Source organism: Aquarana catesbeiana, linkage group LG04, assembly GCF_042186555.1.
Source record: "Aquarana catesbeiana isolate 2022-GZ linkage group LG04, ASM4218655v1, whole genome shotgun sequence".
NCBI lineage: Eukaryota > Metazoa > Chordata > Amphibia > Anura > Ranidae > Aquarana > Aquarana catesbeiana.
The window spans coordinates 130,447,462-130,469,808 of NC_133327.1; the positions used below are offsets into that span (position 1 = coordinate 130,447,462).

General features: G+C 44.7%; 1 protein-coding gene across 5 annotated transcripts in view; it reads left to right on the forward strand.

Moving 5' to 3' along the window:
- TFDP2 (transcription factor Dp-2) overlaps positions 1 to 22,347 on the forward strand; it is a 133,273-nt gene that overhangs the window by 28,596 nt on the left and 82,330 nt on the right. The window contains exons 1-2 of one of the 5 annotated variants that reach the window (XM_073625631.1): positions 2,867 to 2,930; positions 3,727 to 3,782. The exons of 1 other annotated variant lie outside the window; for it this stretch is intronic. In XM_073625631.1, coding sequence (XP_073481732.1) covers positions 3,780 to 3,782 — 3 coding nt within the window. In that variant the 5' untranslated portion in view covers positions 2,867 to 2,930; positions 3,727 to 3,779. Of the gene's footprint in view, positions 1 to 2,866; positions 2,931 to 3,515; positions 3,595 to 3,726; positions 3,783 to 11,611; positions 11,847 to 22,347 lie in introns of those variants that run through there. 3 more of the 5 variants (XM_073625633.1, XM_073625632.1, XM_073625635.1) reach the window with 3 other exon arrangements.

Genomic DNA, 22,347 nt, shown 5'->3' on the forward strand with positions numbered 1-22,347 from the left:
ATGCCCATCTGCAGCCTCACCATTGCCACCAATGCAGCCTCATCAATGCCCATCTGCAGCCTCACAAGTGACATTAATGCAACCTCATCAGTCCACATCAATGCAGCAGCCTCACCATTGCCATCAATGCAGCAGCCTCACCATTGCCATCAATGCAGCAGCCTCACCATTGCCATCAATGCAGCAGCCTCACCATTGCCATCAATGCAGCAGCCTCACCATTGCCATCAATGCAGCAGCCTCACCATTGCCATCAATGCAGCAGCCTCACCATTGCCATCAATGCAGCAGCCTCACCATTGCCATCAATGCAGCAGCCTCACCATTGCCATCAATGCAGCAGCCTCACCATTGCCATCAATGCAGCAGCCTCACCATTGCCATCAATGCAGCAGCCTCACCATTGCCTTCAATGCAGCAGCCTCACCATTGCCTTCAATGCAGCAGCCTCACCATTGCCATCAATGCAGCAGCCTCACCATTGCCATAATGCAGCAGCCTCACCATTGCCTCAATGCAGCAGCCTCACCATTGCCATCAATACAGCCTGATCAATGCCCATCTGCAGCCTCATTAATGCCCATCTGCAGCCTCACAAGTGACATTAATGCAACCTCATCAGTCCACATCAATGCAGCAGCCTCACCATTGGCATCAGTGCAGGAGCCTCACCATTGCCATCAGTGCAGCCTGATCGATGCCCATCTGCAGCCTAGAGGGGACAGGGAGAGGGGACTTCCTTTTACAGAGGCCACCAAGTAAACAGGAGATTCTCACTGTAATCTGACAGCACTCGTCCCGCGCCCCCCCCCCCCCCCCCCGTCCTCTCCGAGGCATCTAAAATTGAAGTATTGGCGTATAACACGCACATGCTATTTGCACCCAATTTTTAGGGTGAAAAAGTGAGTGTTATACGCAAATAAATACAGTATCTCAGAGAAAGGGGCTTTAAAATATGAGAAGTCTTCAAAAAGTTTCCGCACTTTTATATTTTCGTTGGAAACAGTGAGGACAGGAGGAGTAGTAATTGGTCATGTCTGAGTGCTATGTGACTAGTTTGTCTGGCCAACCAGCTGACCTTTAGAGTTGGGGTGAAGATGGCTGGGAAACTTATTAAAAAAAGGTGCAGAAACTTTTTGAAGAATCCTCATATTTCCTGAAGTATTGACCTGGAAGATTACATAAAGAATTATAGCCTTTATCTACTGGAGGCCTCATTTAGTTGAAATTGTAAAGCACTCAGGGAGCACAGAAAGAATGAGAAGGCTGCATGTGGTTCAAAAACAATACATTTGAAATGGCTCCTTTTAAACAGATATGTATATGACGTGGAGGAAGCCTTGCAGAATCTTTCGGGGCTCAGGGAACCCCTGCTAATAATTACCCTGTACTATATACAGCTCACAGTACATTAGTGTGGTGGTCAGTGGGAAGAATGCCCCTTGCATTTGTGGTCACTGGGAAGTAATCCCTTTTTCAGATAGCTAAAAAGATCACTGCTGCACAACACAAAAAACAAGGGATATATCACACCTAGAGTAACCTATCAAGTTTATTGAAATATAAAAAGCTGGTCCCCCTATAAGCCAACACCCCCCATGTACATCCACCCAATATAGAGTATCCCCTAAACCACCCTCCCCAAACCCAGCTCTGATAACAATTACGCCCCCACCCCCTCGCACACCTAATGTGAATGGATGGGGTAGGGGATGCCGACTCAGTGGGCTGGACCAGAGCAATCCCCCAAAAGGAACCCCCTACAGATGGCCCAAATAAAAACTACTGTGGCAAGATGTGACCCACTGCTGAAGATATCACACCTTAAAACCTCAATGGGTGAATGGGGCACCTAACCACAGTGCTGACATGGCCCACCACAGAAGCTAACCTCCCATATAAACCCGCTAACAAAACTCACCCGAGAGGCAGAAATTACTCATTGCTCAAGGAACCCCTAGCAACCTCTACAGCACATTTGTCAAACATGAGGCCTGCAGGCCGAATCATGTGGCCCTCGCACCTCTTAGGCAGCTGCGGAACCCCCCTTATCTCCTCCACTACCTTGTCTCAGCAGTCTGAAGCAGAGAGGAGGACAGAACTTCTCCACCAGGTCCTGCCCTTCTCCGTGCAGCTGTAACACCCCTTCATCTCTGCCACCCCTGGTCTCAGCATTCAGCAAACTCTGGCAGCTGACTCCAGCACTCCTGGTCCTTCTCCAGACCCTGCACTTTCTGTTTCCCAGTTCTGCCCCCAGCTTCTTCCCAGCAGCAGCACAAGGTAAGGGGTCACACTTTGATGTAAGGGAAGGGGGGCTTGACATCTGATTGTAAGGGCGAGTGGTGTGCTGTGGACATCTAGTCTTACAGCTACATCTGACCCTCTGAGGGCAACCATAATGCTGATGCGGCCCGCAATGAAATTTAGTTTGACACCACTGCTCTAGAGGAACCATTGGATTTTACGGAACTCTAGTTTAGAGCATCCTAAAACAGGAACTTGCATCACTGATCTAAGTTTGGTTGTACTTCACTTCACTGGCCTCACCTGGAACCCTCCAACAGATCAATCCACGTATTGGCTTCCTTTCATTGGCTGTTCAGAAGTGCAATTTGCTGGCATGCATTTACATCACCAATTTTTTTTCTTTGCTCAGAGTTTAGCTTTTGAAAGAAACATGTTGTGGGAGAAATTAGTAGGCTTCCAGCCAGGCACTTTTGGAAAGTTTCAGGAATGGCTATCCCTATATTTCTTTCATAATCTGTGTACTAAAAACACTGGCCAATATGTCAAATTTCACAGACATCTCAATATATATTTTGTGGAATTAAAAATTGCCACAGCCCTAATTTCTTTTTTTTTTTAGAAGGATGTACCTGGAGGATGCTACATCTGCATTCATTCCCATAATCCCCTGTTATAATTGAACTGTAAGTACTTTTTCCGAGGGCCATTTAAAGCTGAACTACATGTTATTTTAAATAATGCTACTGTAAGCACCTGATGTGACTGGATATCCGTTTCGGTAAACCCCCCACACAGCTCCGCTCAGCCTGGGACAGTGAGAGGCAGTACTAAGAGCTAGTCAGATGTGCTACATTGTACAAATGCTGATGAGAAAAATTCTGGGAGACGAGCAGAGGGATGACCTCATCCAGTGTATTACTGCTCCTCCACTGATCAGTCACAGGCTGAGGGTGGGAAGTGACCAGGCTGTGTTGCTTAACCACAGAGGAAGAAGGCTTGTGACTTTCCTGGCTGAGTTGTGTAAATCTCTGGTTTGAAAGGACTAAAATACAAATCATTTGGTAAGCTAAATCAGCTTCCATATATGTTCTTTATATTTATATTTAGCTGTTTGCCTTGAGTTTAGCTGTAATTGCCTCCTCTGCCATTAGTATCCAGCTTCCCATTGCTCTCTATTGCATGCATGCCATTCATTTGTCTGTTACATTGGGTGTTGTGAAAATGAAAGTCAAACCATACGAAGCCCAATCATTCTGAAACTGAAGTTTGAACTTGAAACCCACGCCTAAAGATCATACTCTCCCTATATGGTAGGAATGACAATCATTTGTGTACTTCATCTCTATGGTGAGCCCATAACAGTGCCTTACCTTACAGTATCATGTTGTCTAGGTCTTTTATAAAGTATTAATTTTATTTAAGAATATATTTTTCCCCACTGGTGAGACACTGTAACCTCCTATATCTGTCCTCTCCCAGGGCTGGATGACTAAATAACAGCGTTCCTGGACTGCTTCTCTGCCAAGCTCCAAATGGTGAGTAGCTGATTAATTTCTTGTATAAGCGATATGATTATTTGATTAGGAAAATGAGAACAGTATAACCAGTAAGGTATGACAATACGTTACTGGTTCTGCAGCTGTAAAAAACATAGGCCGCATGGCTTTCTGCCTTATGCACATTTTCAGCATCATCTCTCTTTTGCACTGAGGATTGGTCATTAAACATACCAGAAATGTCAGCCCCAAAATGTCATAATTCCACGCATAGCAATCATGTGCTGAGCATTCTGCCAACTTCTACATCATTCCAGGTGTGACACAAGAGTACCCTGCATGGTGTCCTGTGGAACCCAGAAGATTATCTAGCTTTGGGTATTGTGGCACCCAGGAGAGTACCCTGCATGGTGCACTGTGCAACCCAAAATAGTATGCTACATGGAATTTTGTGGCACCCAGGAGAGTGCCCTACTGGGTGTACTGTGGCATCCAGCAGAGTACCTTCAGTGTGTTCAGAGGCAGCTAGGAATGTATCCGGCATACTATGTTGCTGCACCGAGTACCTTGAGTGTTTATATTAAGGCACACAGGAGAGCACCTGCCTAGAATATTGTGGCACCCAGAAATACACCCTGCATGGTATACTGCGGCACCCAGGAGAGCATTTTTCATGGTATACTATGGCACCTAGAAGAATACCCTGCAATGGCATCTTGGAGAACACCCTTTATGAATTATTGTTGCACCCAGAACATTACATGCATGGTATACTGTGGCAGCCAGGAGAGCACTTTTCATGGTGTACTGAGACCGCCAGAAGGGTACTCCTTTTTTTTTTTTTTTTTTTAATGACATGCAGTGGTACCTGGGAGAGCACCTTTCATGGTGTATTGATGCACCCGGTAGAATTCCCTGCATGGTTTATAGCAGGGACCTCCAAACTTTCTAAACAAAGGGCCAGTTTACTGTCCTTCAAACTTTTGGGGGGGGGGGGCGCAGACTGTGGCCAGTGGGGGAAATAAATATCCTGGCATCAGTGGGAGTAAACAATGCTCCATAGTTGGTATTAGGGGAAGTAATGGTGCCCAATTGTTGGTATCCATGGGAGGAATAGTGCCCCATCATTTGTGTCAGTGGAAGGTTTAGTGCCCTGTTACTGGTGTCAGTTAAAGGAATGGTGCCCCATCATTAATATCAGTGGGAGAAATAGTGCCCCATTATTGGTGTCAGTGGTAGGATTAGTGCCCCGTCATTGGTGTCAGTTGCAGGAATAGTGCCCCATCACTCGTATCAGTGGGAGAAATAGTGCCCCATCATTGGTGTCAGTGGGAGGAATAGTGCCCCATCATTGGTATCAGTGGGAGGAATAGTGCCCCATCATTGGTGTCAGTTGAAGGAATAGTGCTCCATCATTGGTATCAGTGGGAGGAATAGTGCCCCATCATTGGTGTCAGTTGAAGGAATAGTGCTCCATCATTGGTATCAGTGGGAGGAATAGTGCCCCATCATTGGTGTCAGTTGAAGGAATAGTGCTCCATCATTGGTATCAGTGGGAGGAATAGTGCCCCATCATTGGTGTCAGTTGAAGGAATAGTGCTCCATCATTGGTATCAGTGGGAGGAATAATGCCCCATCATTGGTGTCAGTGGGAAGAATAGAGCCCCATCATTGGTGTCAGTTGAAGGAATAGTGCTCCATCATTGTCAGTGGGAGGAATAGTGCCCCATCATTGGTGTCAGTGGGAGGAATAGTGCCCCATCATTGGTGTCAGTGGGAGGAATAGTGCCCCATCATCGGCGTCACTGGGAGGAATAGTGCCCCATTATCGGCGTCACTGGGAGGAATAGTGCCCCATTATCGGCGTCACTGGGAGGAATAGTGCCCCATTATCGGCGTCACTGGGAGGAATAGTGCCCCATTATCGGCGTCACTGGGAGGAATAGTGCCCCATCATCGGCGTCACTGGGAGGAATAGTGCCCCATCATCGGCGTCACTGGGAGGAATAGTGCCCCATCATCGGCGTCACTGGGAGGAATAGTGCCCCATCATTGGTGTCAGTGGGAGAATTGGTACCCCATCATTGGTGTCAGTGGGAGAATTGGTACCCCATCATTGGTGTCAGTGGGAGAATTGGTACCCCATCATTGGTGTCAGTGGGAGAATTGGTACCCCATCATTGGTGTCAGTGGGAGAATTGGTACCCCATCATTGGTGTCAGTGGCCATAGATGATTTGATTTTCCTCCCTGCAACCAAGGTTGTTAACCTTGAGAAAAATCCCTCTGCTCCCCCATCAACACAGTCAGTGTTGATGGGAGAATCCCTCCCGCTGAGCCATTGTGTTCTCCTGGTGTTGGGAGCTGTCCTGGCCGGGAGAACACACAGTGACTGTTGCTAGCGGCTAAAGCTGCTGGCATTAATCGCATGAAAAATCTGACATGCTGGTTGATCAGTCGATCAACTTGGGTACAGTAAGCCTTCCCATACATGGTTGGAATATCGTCTGGTCCCTGTTGAACCGTCTATGGCCAGCTTTACTAAACTAGAAGCACTCCAGTCTACTTTTACTAGATTAGAATTTATCCAGTCAAAATCAAAGGCAAGTGTTTGTTTTAAAATCGAAAGATGAAAACATCACTGAATAAAATGCCTAACATCTTTTGAATTAGGAAAACAACATACAGTACTATATATATGCAGCGCAGGAGATGACGCTTCTTAAATGTTATGTCTTTGTTCTCTGCTTCTTTATGTTTTTGGACAGGGAATTATACCAACACATATTTTTTTTTCCTGGTTCAAAACTGCTCAGCTTTATTAGGTATGGGAGGAGAAGTGTTTACAAATGGGCCCTGCAGGGTAAGGAGAAGCATATGTGTACTCCTGTTATCACAGTACCAGAAAAAGGTGCATTGTCAATCTGATCTCTGTGATTGGCCTGCTTTGGTCATCAATTTATCAGACCTCCCTTTGTCAGTGATTTGTTATAATAGCACATATACTGTATATTATTGGTTGTGTTGACACCCTGAATCTGAATGAATGAAAACTAGTTTATTTAATTATTCATTATTACAGCTATTTAAGAAATATTTGGCATCACAATGAAGACTGTAGACCTAAAGCAGATATAAACAAAGACACAGGGTGTCCATCTATATATACATTGGATCTGCGCTACCCAGCCGAGGAAGCAATTTTCTGCTCTCCTCACTTCCTCTTCTGCAGATAAGCATCCAGCAGTGTTGTCTTCTAGCATCCTATTGTATGGTTATCATGAGAAGCAGCAGGAAGCTCCTCTCTGGCTTATGAAGCAAGAAAGGCAAAAAAATATTTAGGAATTTTTAGCTCTACAAGGACAATTCTGTAAGCTGTAGCAGCCAAGTGCACAGTTTTTTTTTTTTTTTTTGTTCCGATGCTAAATGCCAGCTGAAAAAATGTAATAACTGGGTTATTTATTTCCTGTGTTCATGCAGCAGCTACTAAATGTATGTAGCTCTTTGCAGCATATATGAAACCATACACGCCCCAGTATTACAGTTTATTATGCTATCTTCACAGAAACCCGCTCACTTGGGGGTTAATTGAGCAGGAGCCAGTTATTAGATTTATAGGTTCCTAAATTGTTGAAGGGCCAGGTGGTTGTTATAGAATTTTGCATGTGCATGTAGATTATGGACATTAAAATAGATATTCCTGAACTATAACTGGACATTGCTCAGTATTTAGGATAAAATGAAGTGCTACACGTTGTATATCCCTAAGTAATAATGTGATATGCATACCAATTTATGCATTGAATTTACTGCCCTAACATCACTCTTCGTAACGTTTTTGGAAAACATGGCCTATCTTCAGCTCAGAACTGAAGCTGAGCATAGATTGCTTGAATTTTGGACATTCAGCCCACGAGAGACAATCACTCGATTGATTCCCCCATCCACACCAAACCACATGGATGGAGAAATCTCCATTGTATTTAGGCAGCTACGGCTTCTGCTCTGAAAGGATGCAATGGTTGTTAGACCTTTCATGTTCCACTTGGCTCAGTTGACTTGACTTGTAAGCCTAGGTTCACACACATGCGGTGCAGGAAATGCAGCAATCCCGGCATGGTTCCCACACTACATTGCAATCGCACTGTTTGTGTTCTGCTGCGGGTGTCAATACAAAGTTCACACCCCAAATGCATCACAAACGCAGAGAGGTTTGCCTGCACTATATCATATGGAACAAAATGACCATGCGATCCGGTTGCGGTGTGGCTCCAAAAAAGATGCCTGCACTTTTGTGCAGTGCAGTGAGATGAGCCCATTCAAAATGAATGGGCTCAAATCGCAGTGCACTTAATCACATATGAATAGCACAGGAATGCGGTGTGATTAAAAGACCCAGTCTATAGGCTTGGACAATTCAGTTTGCAAGAGGACAGAAATGTGACTAAAAAAAACAAATTGAGAGAGTAGTGGTTAAAGGAGAAGTTCAGCTCGTTTTGGCTGTACTTCTGTGGATCAAAGGAGTGCAGTTTTTTCTGCACTCCTGTAACCTATTTTTAGATGACAGCAGGCTGATGTCACAGAGCCGATCCAGGCTGGGGAAATATCGTGACCATATGGTTGGGATCCACTCAGGACCCTGGACTGGCACCTGGCTCAGCCTCTCAGCGGACCTCTGAGAGCCTGAGCTACCTGCTCCTGCCCCTTCCACAGCCCAATTTACAAGCCAACCTCAATGCAGTGTTTAATTGGGCAATTAGGGGTGCTTAAAAACATGCATGTGTCATACATACTAGGAGGAGAAGAGCCAGGAGAGTCAGTGGTGGTAAAGGATCTGGGTGTTCTGGTAGATCATAGATGTAATAATAGCTTGCAATGCCAGGCAGCAGTTTCTTAAGTTAGCAAAATACTTTCTTGTATTAAAAGTATAGACTCCAGAAAGTGAGAGAGAGATTTTTTACCCCTGTACAAATCATTTAGTGATACCTCATCTGGAATATACAGTTCAGTTTTGGGCACCAGTTCACAAAAAGGATATCAGGGAACTGGAAATAGTGCAGAGAAGGGCAACTAAACTGATAAGAGGCACGGAGGAGCTCAGCTATGAGGATAGATTAGAGGAACTGAATCTATTCTTTCTTGAGAAGAGGAGATTAAGGGGTATAGGATCAACATGTATAAATACATAAGTGGTCCATATAGTAAATTTGCTGTTGAGTTATTCACTTTAAGATTGTCACAGAGGCAATCTTTATGTCTAGAGGAAAAGCGATTTAATCTCCGAACACGGTTAGACTTCTGCACAGTAAGAGCTGTGAAAATGTGAATAGACTCCCTCAAGAACTAGTCCTGGCCAGCTCAGTAGATTGTTTTAAAAAAGAGCTGGATGCATTCCTGGGGGATCAGGAAAGGATTTTTTTTCCCCCCGCTGGGGCAAATTGGATCATGCTTGATTGTTTGTTTTTTATTGCCTTCCTCTGGACCAGCTGTGGGTATATGATGGGTTTTCTATGTATTTGTCACTTATGCAGTGTCATACCTCTTCAGTTTATTGGAGGTTGAAAATTAAAAGCTGCTTATATAATATCTGGGAGTGTATCTTAAACTATAAGCGGTTGCTACGAGGCCCTTCTTTCACAGTTGAGGTCTCGATTTGTCCATCTCAAGGTTGATCTAAGGTCAAGACTGTTTTGTGGATAGAATGGGGAGGGTTAAAACTCCATTTTTTTTTTTCCCCCATCTGTGTCTTACTAGAAATCTTTCACTTCCTGCCTTGTCGATTAAACAGGAAGCAAGAGGATACCTTTCCAATTTTGAGGGAAATCCCTAAATCCCTTTTAGGAAAGTTGTCATGGGAATAAGTGTCCCTTCTGGAAGATTTTTGCTTTATTCCTGTTCAAGTGGCAAATCAACATTTTGGATTTACCCTCACTTTTTTTCCCATTGACATTTGTGATCAAGGGCAATTAGAGAGAAATCTCCCTAATGAGGACGCAGACAGCAATAAAAACCAGACCTTTGTTCTAACCAATACCCACTCCATTCAGTCAAATGTAAAAGAAAGTTTTGCATTTAGCTATACTTTAAGGAAGAACGATTTTTAGGTAGTTGCTTCCACCCAGGTTCTCTTTCATGCCCCTAGTGCAGTATAGGCTGCTGACCAAGAACACATTTTTGGCCTCTGCTATTGATGGCGTTACAGCTGATCAGTACAGGCTTGTGCTCAGTCATTCACACAACTGCACATAACTCGCCAAGTATGAATGGACTGTGGTTTGTGTAGACTGACCACAGCAGCTGTGATATAGAGTAGCAACTGCATGGGATCTTACCATTGCATTGTGGAAAATGAACTATGACTGGACATCACAGAATTGCAGAATATTTAGGAGCTAGTGACCAACAAAGGGAGCAATGAAATAATTAAAGCTATGAAGAAATCACTATTAAAATCCATGCAATATCCAAAACTATAAACCTAAAACTTGTTTGGTAATTTGCATTAAGACCTGGGTGGAAGAGTGGAGAGCAGTGGGGATTGGGGGGTGTACAGGAATGGGAGAGGAAATAAATTGGTGCAAATTAGATAAGGGGGAAGGTATCCTTCAAAGTCTGAGGCCTCATTCACATCTCAGCGTTTTGTAGCTTGAAGCCTGAAGCTCCAAAACGCTGATGGAGAAAAAAAATCAATTATTCTCTATGGAGATGGTTCACGGCTCCACTCGAAAATGCCTGAAGCTTAAAGTTCTGGAGCTTTTTTTTTTTTTTTTTGTAGCTCAATTTGGGCAGATTTGAGCGTTTTTTCTGCTTTTTACATTGGTGACCTTTTTGACCTGTGTAAAAATTACGCAACTTTCTGCCTGAAGACAATACTCAGGTGTGAATGCAGCCTAAGAGCTTAAGGTGAGGCATGGCATTTATAAGCAGCTTACGCTGGGGGTATCGGAGAAGGAAGAACTGTGTATGAGTTCCCAAATTTCTAGACATTTCGGTTGTGAATTGATAAGAACACTGGATAGTTTCTCATTAATGAGCAGTGTATTCATGTGCTCCTTATTAAATCAAGTTTTTTTTTCCAGGCTTTTACAGTAGTGTGTTTGGAAGCTAGAAAGAGAAAAGTGTCTAGTTTTTGCTGGGAGGTAGTGAGTCCTGGAATAGTTTTGATTAGGAAGGCTATCCAGCGGTCCTTCGATAATATAGAACAAGGTGTGAACTCTGGGCCAAAGTTCCTGGACCAAAATAGAATTTGTTTCGGACAGGACCACCATTAATGTAAGACATTACTTTTGTGACAACCTTTCCTAAATCATCTGTCACTATAAGATGGTACAGCTTTTGCTATGCGTGCAGGTAGAGAAAACCACAAAAAAAGGAACTTGTAAGCTGACCCTAATATAGCTGCTTCAAAAAGCATTTGGATTTCCTAGACTAGATCTAACTCTAATCCTGTGTTGCTTCAGAATTCCTCTAACCTTGTTCCCAATTCTTGACAAATGTGAGGAGGGAGAGGGCGTCCAAGTATTCTAAGTAGAGTATAGGAGAGATAAAACTCAGGGGGACCCCAGAGAATTAAAGCAAACGTGGTCAAAGAGATTTAGTTTCCAGTGAGGATGGAGATCCAGTGTTTGATCTTGAGGTATTTGTAATATTCTGTTTGAGGGGCTTCATGTTCTCACAGGGCCTACCACTCAGGAAAGTGGCATAAAGTAAGGAAATGGTGTACGTGAGAGTAGTAATGACAACCAACAAGCAAAGGACCAAGGGTTTGCCAGTCTGGTTGGGGAAAAGTGGATTATTGATGATCAGCAATGAGGCGGGAAAGTTGACATTAATGTGCAGATCTAGTCCCGTGTTTTCAAGCTATAGAGCTTCAAAGGACCTAAAGTGGGTGGCCGTGTAGAATATTGAAGCCAAAATCAAACGGTAATTAAAATGGTATTGCACTTCGGAAGTTCCTTAAAGACCCAAATGGGCGAATCCGTGGTAACATGCAAAAGTGAGAGTTGTGAGATCTGCTTTGTAATATTTCTGTTTTTTTAGGGACACCGAAACCTCATTACTTTCTGTGTGTAAAGAGGGTGGAGTGCGGAATTCTGGATCATTTGTGAGTAAATTTATGTTCAGGCAATAGTAAAAGGAGCACCCGCACTTCAGCTTATTATTAGCCACTGGTTGGGTAAAGCTATTACTTTGCCTAGGGCCAAAGTAGCAATACTTTTGCTCTAGGAGTTGAGAAAAATTTAAAATTATTCTGTAACACTGAGCATCTCCTTTGATTTTGCTGCACATTGACCCTTGGCCAAGCATACTGTATTTAATATGTCATTGGATTTTGCTGAGGTATGATGGCTTCATTTGCTAACAGAAATTAAATTCTGAACTAAGCAAAGGTTCTATTATAAAACTGCTGAGATGTTGTTTTTTCTTTTTTAAAATGTCTGCACTAATGCAGTGGGTTACTGAAACTGTAGTTTAAAAACGCTAGCTGTTTTTAAAGTAGAACTATAGGCAAAACTTTTTTTATTTTTTTTTGGATAGGGTAGGGAGGGTTATAACCCCTGTCAGGTTTCTTTTTTTTTTTTTTTGCCATCTGTGGTCCATTTTGGAGATCTCCCTTCACTTCCTGTCCCATAGTCACACCAGAAAGTGAGAGGAAATCTCTGCAAATTAAGGGAATTCCTTGGGGACCCCCAGCTCACCAGAACTAGTGTCAACATTGGAAGATTTCCCCTCTGTTACTTTTTTGGGGACAGCCCAAAATGTGGGTTTTTCTTTTACTTGCACTTTCGATGATAATGCTAAACAGGACAAATGGAGAGAGTTAATCTCCCACTAGTAACACATGGCAACAAAAAGAATTCCTCTCTCCATCCACTTCTGTAAAGCAAGCCATAGATGATACAATTTTCTTTCCTGCAACCATGGGTTGCAGGAAAGAAAATTGCTTGATTCCCCGATCAACACAGTCAGTGTTGATTGGGGGGGGGAATCCCATCAGCAGCGCAATTGTGTTCTGCCAGTGGGGAGCCTTCCCAGCTGGCAGAACACAATGATTGCTACTGGCGCCTCACAGGCTGGTTGTACTGAAGTCAATCGATTAATTGACTTCAGTACAACCAGGCTGCCCATAGATGGATTGAATCTCGAACGGTTCTGCACGATCCAACTATGGCCGGCCTAAATCCAAATTTTGTTGCTAGTTCAAGGTCACTGCAATCTTCAACATTACTTAACAAGGAGCAGCTATTGGTCACATGTAAAAACTAAATTGCCCGGAATAGAAACTACAAATAGATACAATTGTTTGAAATAATCTTCCCAATGAAAAAAGGTTGAAATGACAATTCCAAGCGTTTTAAAGGAGATCCTGTAACTAATTTTAAAAACTGCAGTTAGTAGCACAAACAAAGTATTTCTTTTAAATGCTTAGTTGAAAATGTTTTTTGTTCTTTTTCATAAATGATTTTTATTCACTTGCAATATACCTCTGTATTTGCAGGAAAATGTGACTATAACAGGAGACTCAATTTCCTAGCATAGTCCTCTTCTTTTGGGAGTGTCAAATTATTCTCTGTGCTGACCCAGCTCCTCTGCTTCTCTCTTTACCTCCCTACATAATCTTTTCTGTCGTTGCTGGGTGAAAAGTAAAGGGGAATACTATAGAGCAGGCGTCTTCAAACTATGGCCCTCCAGTTGTTCAGAAACTACAATTCTCATCATGCCTAGTCATGTGTGTGAATGTCAGAGTTTTACAAGGCCTCATGGGATGTGTAGTTCCGCAACAGCTGGAGGGCCGTAGTTTGAAGATCCCTGTGATAGAGAATCACTTGAGTAACAGCTCTGAGTCAGCTGGGGCTGCTGATATGATGATGTAGCGTCCTGTAGCAGTTGGGGCTTTTGGATGTCTACACATAGTAGGCTTTTATGGGTAAATAACATGCTTAAAATACAATAAATGCCAATATAATCTTATGGAATTATTGAAATGAATGGTCTGGTAAAAAGGTCACTTTAAGTAAGCCCCAAATGACTGTGCTTCGCTATTGCATGTTAACTGATAGAACAGCACACGAAGGTCACAGCTGAGAGCAGATAACTTGATATTGGTACCTCACAATTGATTAATAGGTGTAATTAGCTGCTGTTTGGTTTTGTTTACCTAAAGCTGAGCTTCCCCCAAAGGGGAAGCTCTGCTTTCCCACTGCCTCCCTCCTATACCACCTTTTGGACACTTTTTTTTTTTTTTTTTGGGGGGGAGGGAATGGGTACCTGGTTTTGACAGGCACCCACTCCCAATTCTGCTTGGATCACCCAGGAGGATTGCCCACCAGGAGGTTTGCCTGCAGCCTTCTGGGACACATCACAGGTCCCAGAAGACTGCGGGACCATTCACGAAGCACAGCATAAAACGTGCTGTAAAGCCGCAAAAGTTACAGCCAGCTTCCCTTAGTAAACATGCTGGCATCAGGGACCCGAAGACTGGTAAAGAGCTGGCCCAGATGAGGACGATGCCAGCATTGATCCTTGGAAAGGTAGGTCACAAAAACTCCTCTCTCTAAACGTAAAGTGAACCTGTGACCAGGCTGTAAACATTAAAGAGATTCTGCCACCTTGCCCCTTTAGGGTAAAGTAACAGAATCTGCCCTGTCTGACCACTTTAAACTTGCCCCTCCACTGAAAAAAAAATGTAGTGTTTTTGCCTACAAAACAAAATGTTGCTGTAAACTTAGTGACCGTGTGGTCAGGCTATGGACATTAAAGAGACACTTTAATGTGGCCAATATAAGGCAATGTGATGTCATCTGTGTAAATGCAACCCCCATGATGCTCCTTCTATGGCCACCATTGCAAATATAAGTATGGTGTACTTCCTTGTATGATGCAGTGCTAGGGCCTAGCAGCCAATCATTAGGCTTGAGCATTGTCGTATAGTGGAGGGAACAGTATCACTTCTCCCTCAGAGCTCAGACATCAGGCATTTTGGTGGCTTCAACAAAGATATGATTGACAATGCTGGAGAGGTGTGTATAAAGTGACTGGGAGTTGCGCTTTACACCTGAATGGGCAAGGTGACAATGGTATTGATTCACTAAAACTGGAGAGTGCAGAATCTGGTGCAGCTGTGCATGGTAGCCAATCGGCTTCTAAATTCAGCTTGTTCAATTTAGTTTTGACAAAAAAAACAAAACCTGGAAACGGATTGGTTTCTATGCAGAGCTGCACCAGATTGTGCACCAGTTTTAGTAAATCAACCCCAATGTCTCTCTAAAGTGTTTATAAATACTTGGGCACCTAGTCATATTTAAAATAAACCACTGTAGCTGCATGTACTGTGGAATTATTCATCCTTAAAGCGGAGTTCCACTCAAAAGTGGAACTTCCGCTTATGCGCCTCCTCCCCCTCTCCGGTTCCACATTTGACTCCTTTCAGGGGGGAGGGGGAATGGGTACCTGTTTTACCCATGGTTCTTTTATTTAGAGACTTTTATTAAGAGTTGCACTCTTTTTTTTTTTTCTGGATGTGATCGCTTTGAATAAGGGCTGGTTCACACCACAAAAACACACTCCAGATCCCTTTCAGATTCATTTGTTAATGTGTTTTTGCCTTGTTCCGGTGTAATTTTGATGTGTCTTTAAGGCTTTTCTGGATGCATTCCAGGTGCTTTTTTATTCCTGTTCCTGTATTCCTGTCCGCATTTTTGATGCGTTTTACCTAGTTCCAGTACAGTTCAGTGCAGGAAAAATGCAGCAAGTTCTACTTTTTTTCTGGATCTGCCTGCACAGAGGGTTAATTATGGTAAACGAAGCTGCACAGCCAGTTCACAAATAAAGAGAACCATGTAGCATTTGTTTTCTTGCTTGAGGGTCCATAATGGAGCATATAAAAAAAGTAAGCTGCAGTTTTTAAATATGTATTTCTTTTTACCCTATACTATGTTAATGGAAACATGTAACAAATATAAAGTAGGTGTTATACCAATTTGGCAGCAAAAGTGGAAATGCTCATTAAAGTATAAGGCTGCTTTCACACTGAAAGTGCCGGCCGTTAGCGCTAAAGCGCCGCTTTAGGGCTGTTTTGGCGGCACTGTTTTAACACCCAAAAAAGGGGTTAAAAACTTCCGCTTTGCAGCGCTTTCAATGTGCTTTTCAGGCGCTTTGAAAGCGCTGCCCATTCATTCGAATGGGCAGGGCATTTTGGGTGCGCTAAATGCAGCACCTGCTCCAAAGATGCTGCTTGCAGGACTTTTCAAAACGTCCTGCAAGCGCACCGCCCCAGTAGAGCTGGGCGATTTTCTAAAAAAAAAAATTGCTATTTTTTTTTGCTTTGGACACCGCGCCGGTCCTGAGGAGCTGCGGGCAGGAATTTTTAGGCGAGGCCGCAGCTTCAGCCTAGTCCGCGGCGTCCGGCCTCACGGACTGGGCCGAAGCCGCGGCCTCGCCTAAAAACTCCAGCCCACAGCTCCTCAGGACCGGCACAGTGTCAGCACCGATCCTGGTGAAAAAAAAAAAAAAATCTAAAAAAATCGATTTGCTTAAATTTTGAATCGATTTGACCTCTCAACTTGATTCAAGATTTCAATCGATTTTTGCCCCAGTGTGAAAAGACACACTGGAATGAATGGGAGGCAGTTTTCAGGCACTTAGTAGAGGCTATTTCTAGCGCTAAAGCGTCTGTGTGAACTAACGTGCTTACAGCAAAACATTTTTTTTTTTGGGATAGAGTGGAGAGGGATTAGAACCCCTGTCAGTTTTCATTGCTGTCTTTGCCCATGTTAAGGAAATTCACCCTCTCTATCTGTCCTTTTTACCATTATCATTTAAAAGTAAAAGAAATGACCCAAATTGTGGATTGTGCCCAGAAAGGTAATGGAGGGGAAATCTTCCAATGGGGACACTAGTTGATGACCTGGGGGTCCCCAAGGAATTCCCCTGATTTACAGGGATTTCCTCTCTTTTCCTATTTGGCTATGGGACAGGAAGTGAAGGGAAATCTCTGCAATGGGACACAGATGGTGAAAAAAATTTGACAGGGGTTATAAGCCTCCCTTGCTCTATCCAATAGTTCTACTTTAAGGCTAGTGTACGCAGCCATTTTAGATGGATCCTCAAGCTGACCATATTACATGGTTCTTTTTTTTTTTGAATGCTTAGCACCCTTTTTTTTTTTTTCTGGGATGTGATCGCTTTGAATAAGGGCTGGTTCACACCACAAAAACACACTCCAGATGCGTTTCTGCATACACGTTTTTAATAGGTTTTTGACGTGTTCCGGTGCATTTTTGATGCTTTTTTTTAATGCTTTTCTGGGTGCGTTCCGGTTGCTTTTTTTTTTTTTTTTTTTTCCCCACTGTACTTGGGTTTAGTGCATTTTCAGTACATCCCGGTGTGTTTTTTATGCGTTTTTACCTTGTTCCAGTACAGTAAAACTGCAGCATGTTCTACTGTTTTATTTTATTTTTTCTGGAACTGGAAAGCCCTGGAACTGACTGCACTGGTGTGAACTATGCCATTGGAAACCATGTAACCATCCATGCATTTTTGATACAGAAAAAAAACATGCTGGACTGCATGTGGTGTGAACTGCCTTAATACCTTTTAAATTGGAATTTGAAGGCCCCTGGTGTGCTGGCAATTATATGCATTGACCTATGTGGGAGTATCTGGTTACTTCCATTCTGGCAGGTAATGGTACCTACAATATTTTACCATGCACTTTATTTTTTATAAATGAAAGTCCATCATTGTGTGGTCTCTGGCTCAAAGGATGTGCTTCACTACAGCAGATGAAGGGGATGGTTATGTGCATAATGGTGGGGGTGGGGAAATTGCCATTATGATGGGTGTGTTGTAACTGAGTAATTATCCCACACCTGTTACCATCGTTATTCTTTGTCGAGCATTGCACCTCAGAACAGGTGCCACCTGGCCCTTATCATTCACTCCTTTCCTAGGTGTAAGTACCTTTGTGCACTTTGCACATTTATCTGCTTTTTCCTGCTCTTTATTTTAGGTATGAACTTTGTTTTAGATCTGGTAGTCTTGCAATTGTAGTTACAAAAACGGTGAATATGATATGAACACTAAACATGTCTCCACGCACGTTCTTCTTCTCATTCGTCCTTCGAACCTCAGTCAACTGTTCTTTTTAGCTAAACATCTAATTTCCTTTTACTACTACTCCATTGTACTTTTCTTCTGACTATACTTCTCACTTATCCTTCTCAGTCCTTCCGAATGCCTCGGTCACTCATGTATCATCTGTGTTCTTCCAAAAGAAAAATGTCTGTTTTTATAGTTGCTAAACTATATGCTGATATATTGAATTCTTAATTCTGTTTCCCTTGTTATGTTCCTGCATACTTATATGTATGTGCAATTTTTATTTACATCTCTGATAATGAGGCTGGCCATCTTGTACCCTCTATTTCCAGGGCCTGGGTTTATCGGTCCTTTTTTCCCCACAAATAGAGCTTTCTTTTGATGGTATTTGATCACCTCTGCGGTTTTTATTTTTTGCGCTGTACGCCAACAAATAACGACATTTTTGAAAAAAACGCATTATTTTTTAATTTTTGCTATAATAAATATCCCCAAAAAATATATAAAAAACATTTTTTTTCCTCAGTTTAGGCTGATACGTATTCTTCTACATATTTTTGGTAAAAAAAAAGAGCAATAAGCGTTTATTGATTGGTTTGCGCAAAAGTTATAGCGTCTACAAAATAGGGGATAGTTTTTTATGGCATTTTTATTTTTTTATTTTTACTAGTAATGGCGATCTGTGATTTTTATTAGGACTGTGACATTATGGCGGGCACATCGGACATTTTGACACATTTTTGGGACCATTGTCATTTATACAGCAATCAGTGCTATACAAATGCATTGATTCCTGTGTAAATGACACTGGCAGTGAAGGGGTTAACCACTAGGGGGCAGTGAAAGGGTTAAGTGTGTCCTAGGGAGTGATTCTAACGGGGGGGGCGTGGCTATGTGTGACATGACACTGATCACCGCTCCCGATTACAGGGAGCTGTGATCAGTGTTCTGTCACTAGGCAAAACGGGGAAATGCTTGTTTATATCAGCATTTTCCCAGTCTTCCTCTCCGTGAAACGATTGTGGGTATCCCCGCGGACATCGAGTCCGCGGGACCTGCAATCACACTCACGGAGGACATGGTGGGCGCGCACCCGCAAACTGCTTCTCAAAGGGCAACGTACAGGTACGTTAATCTGCCTGTACGTACCCTTCTGCTGACGTATATCGGCGTGAGCCGGTCGGCAAGCGGTTAAAGTAATGATAGCACTTTGGGGGAGAAGTAGGAGAATCTTTGAAGAGTTCAGTGGGTTAAAGGAGAAGAAGGGGGATCTTTGAGGAGTGACAGAGGTTTGGAGGAGAAGTAGGGGGTGGTGGTGGGGGTGTATTTGAGGAGTGGCAGAGGTTTGGAGGAGAAGTAGGGGGTGGGGGTGTGTATTTGAGGAGTGGCAGAGGTTTGGAGGAGAAGTGGGGGTGGGGGGGGGTGTTTGAGGAGTGACAGAGGTTTGGAGGAGAAGTAGGGGGTAGGGGGAGTGTAGTTGAGGAGTGACAGAGGTTTGGAGGAGAAGTAGGGGGTGGGGGTGTGTATTTGAGGAGTGACAGAGGTTTGGAGGAGAAGTAGGGGGTGGGGGTATGTATTTGAGGAGTGACAGAGGTTTGGAGGAGAAGTGGAGGGTGGGGGGGTGTATTTGAGGAGTGACAGAGGTTTGGAGGAGAAGTAGGGGGTGGGGGTGTGTATTTGAGGAGTGACCAGAGGTTTGGAGGAGAAGTAGGGGGTGGGGGGAGTGTAGTTGAGGAGTGACGGAGGTTTGGAGGAGAAGTAGGGGGTGGGGGAGTGTATTTGAGTGACCAGAGATTTGGAGGAGAAGTAGGGGATCTTTAAGGAGTGACAGAGATTTGGAGAAGAAGTAGGGGGTGGGGGTGTGTATTTGAGTGACAGAGATTTGGAGGAGAAGTAGGGGGTGGGTGGGGGGGGGGGGTGTTTGAGGAGTGACAGAGGTTTGGAGGAGAAGTAGGGGATCTTTAAGGAGTGACAGAGATTTGGAGAAGAAGTAGGGGGTGGGGGGAGTGTATTTGCGGAGTGACAGAGGTTTGGAGGAGAAGTAGGGGGTGGGGGGAGTGTAGTTGAGGAGTGGCAGAGGTTTGTAGGAGAAGTAGGGGGTGGGGTGTATTTGAGGAGTGACAGAGGTTTGGAGGAGAAGTAGGGGGTGGGGGTGTGTATTTGAGGAGTGACAGAGGTTTGGAGGAGAAGTAGGGGGTGGGGGTGTGCATTTGAGGAGTGACAGAGGTTTGGAGGAGAAGTAGGGGGTGGGGGTGTGTATTTGAGGAGTGACAGAGGTTTGGAGGAGAAGTAGGGGGGGGGTGTAGTTGAGGAGTAACAGAGGTTTGGAGGAGAAGTAGGGGGTGGGCGGTGTGTATTTGAGGAGTGACAGAGGTTTGGAGGAGAAGTAGGGGGGGGGAGTGTAGTTGAGGAGTGACAGAGGTTTGGAGGAGAAGTAGGGGGTGGGGGTGTGTATTTGAGGAGTGACAGAGGTTTGGAGGAGAAGTAGGGGGGGGGGTGTAGTTGAGGAGTAACAGAGGTTTGGAGGAGAAGTAGGGGGTGGGCGGTGTGTATTTGAGGAGTGACAGAGATTTGGAGGAGAAGTAGGGGGGGGGAGTGTAGTTGAGGAGTGACAGAGGTTTGGAGGAGAAGTAGGGGGTGGGCGGTGTGTATTTGAGGAGTGACAGAGGTTTGGAGGAGAAGTGGGGGGGGGGGAGTGTAGTTGAGGAGTGACAGAGGTTTGGAGGAGAAGTGGGGGGGAGTGTAGTTGAGGAGTGACAGAGGTTTGGAGGAGAAGTAGGGGGTGGGGGTGTGTATTTGAGGAGTGACAGAGGTTTGGAGGAGAAGTAGGGGGGGGGGGAGTGTAGTTGAGGAGTGACAGAGGTTTGGAGGAGAAGTAGGGGGGGAGTGTAGTTGAGGAGTGACAGAGGTTTGGAGGAGAAGTAGGGGGTGGGGGTATGTATTTGAGGAGTGACAGAGGTTTGGAGGAGAAGTGGAGGGTGGGGGGGTGTATTTGAGGAGTGACAGAGGTTTGGAGGAGAAGTAGGGGGTGGGGGAGTGTATTTGAGTGACAGAGATTTGGAGGAGAAGTAGGGGATCTTTAAGGAGTGACAGAGATTTGGAGAAGAAGTAGGGGGTGGGGGTGTGTATTTGAGTGACAGAGATTTGGAGGAGAAGTAGGGGATCTTTAAGGAGTGACAGAGGTTTGGAGGAGAAGTAGGGGGTGGGTGGGGGGGGGGTGTTTGAGGAGTGACAGAGGTTTGGAGGAGAAGTAGGGGATCTTTAAGGAGTGGCAGAGGTTTGTAGGAGAAGTAGGGGGTGGGGTGTATTTGAGGAGTGACAGAGGTTTGGAGGAGAAGTAGGGGGGGGGGAGTGTAGTTGAGGAGTGACAGAGGTTTGGAGGAGAAGTAGGGGGTGGGGGTGTGCATTTGAGGAGTGACAGAGGTTTGGAGGAGAAGTAGGGGGTGGGGGTGTGTATTTGAGGAGTGACAGAGGTTTGGAGGAGAAGTAGGGGGGGGGGGGTGTATTTGAGGAGTGACAGAGGTTTGGAGGAGAAGTAGGGGGTGGGGGTGTGTATTTGAGGAGTGACAGAGGTTTGGAGGAGAAGTAGGGGGGGGGGTGTAGTTGAGGAGTAACAGAGGTTTGGAGGAGAAGTAGGGGGTGGGCGGTGTGTATTTGAGGAGTGACAGAGATTTGGAGGAGAAGTAGGGGGGGGGGAGTGTAGTTGAGGAGTGACAGAGGTTTGGAGGAGAAGTAGGGGGTGGGCGGTGTGTATTTGAGGAGTGACAGAGGTTTGGAGGAGAAGTGGGGGGGGGGGAGTGTAGTTGAGGAGTGACAGAGGTTTGGAGGAGAAGTGGGGGGGAGTGTAGTTGAGGAGTGACAGAGGTTTGGAGGAGAAGTAGGGGGTGGGGGTGTGTATTTGAGGAGTGACAGAGGTTTGGAGGAGAAGTAGGGGGGGGGGAGTGTAGTTGAGGAGTGACAGAGGTTTGGAGGAGAAGTAGGGGGGGAGTGTAGTTGAGGAGTGACAGAGGTTTGGAGGAGAAGTAGGGGGTGGGGGTATGTATTTGAGGAGTGACAGAGGTTTGGAGGAGAAGTGGAGGGTGGGGGGGTGTATTTGAGGAGTGACAGAGGTTTGGAGGAGAAGTAGGGGGTGGGGGAGTGTATTTGAGTGACAGAGATTTGGAGGAGAAGTAGGGGATCTTTAAGGAGTGACAGAGATTTGGAGAAGAAGTAGGGGGTGGGGGTGTGTATTTGAGTGACAGAGATTTGGAGGAGAAGTAGGGGATCTTTAAGGAGTGACAGAGGTTTGGAGGAGAAGTAGGGGGTGGGTGGGGGGGGGGTGTTTGAGGAGTGACAGAGGTTTGGAGGAGAAGTAGGGGATCTTTAAGGAGTGGCAGAGGTTTGTAGGAGAAGTAGGGGGTGGGGTGTATTTGAGGAGTGACAGAGGTTTGGAGGAGAAGTAGGGGGGGGGGAGTGTAGTTGAGGAGTGACAGAGGTTTGGAGGAGAAGTAGGGGGTGGGGGTGTG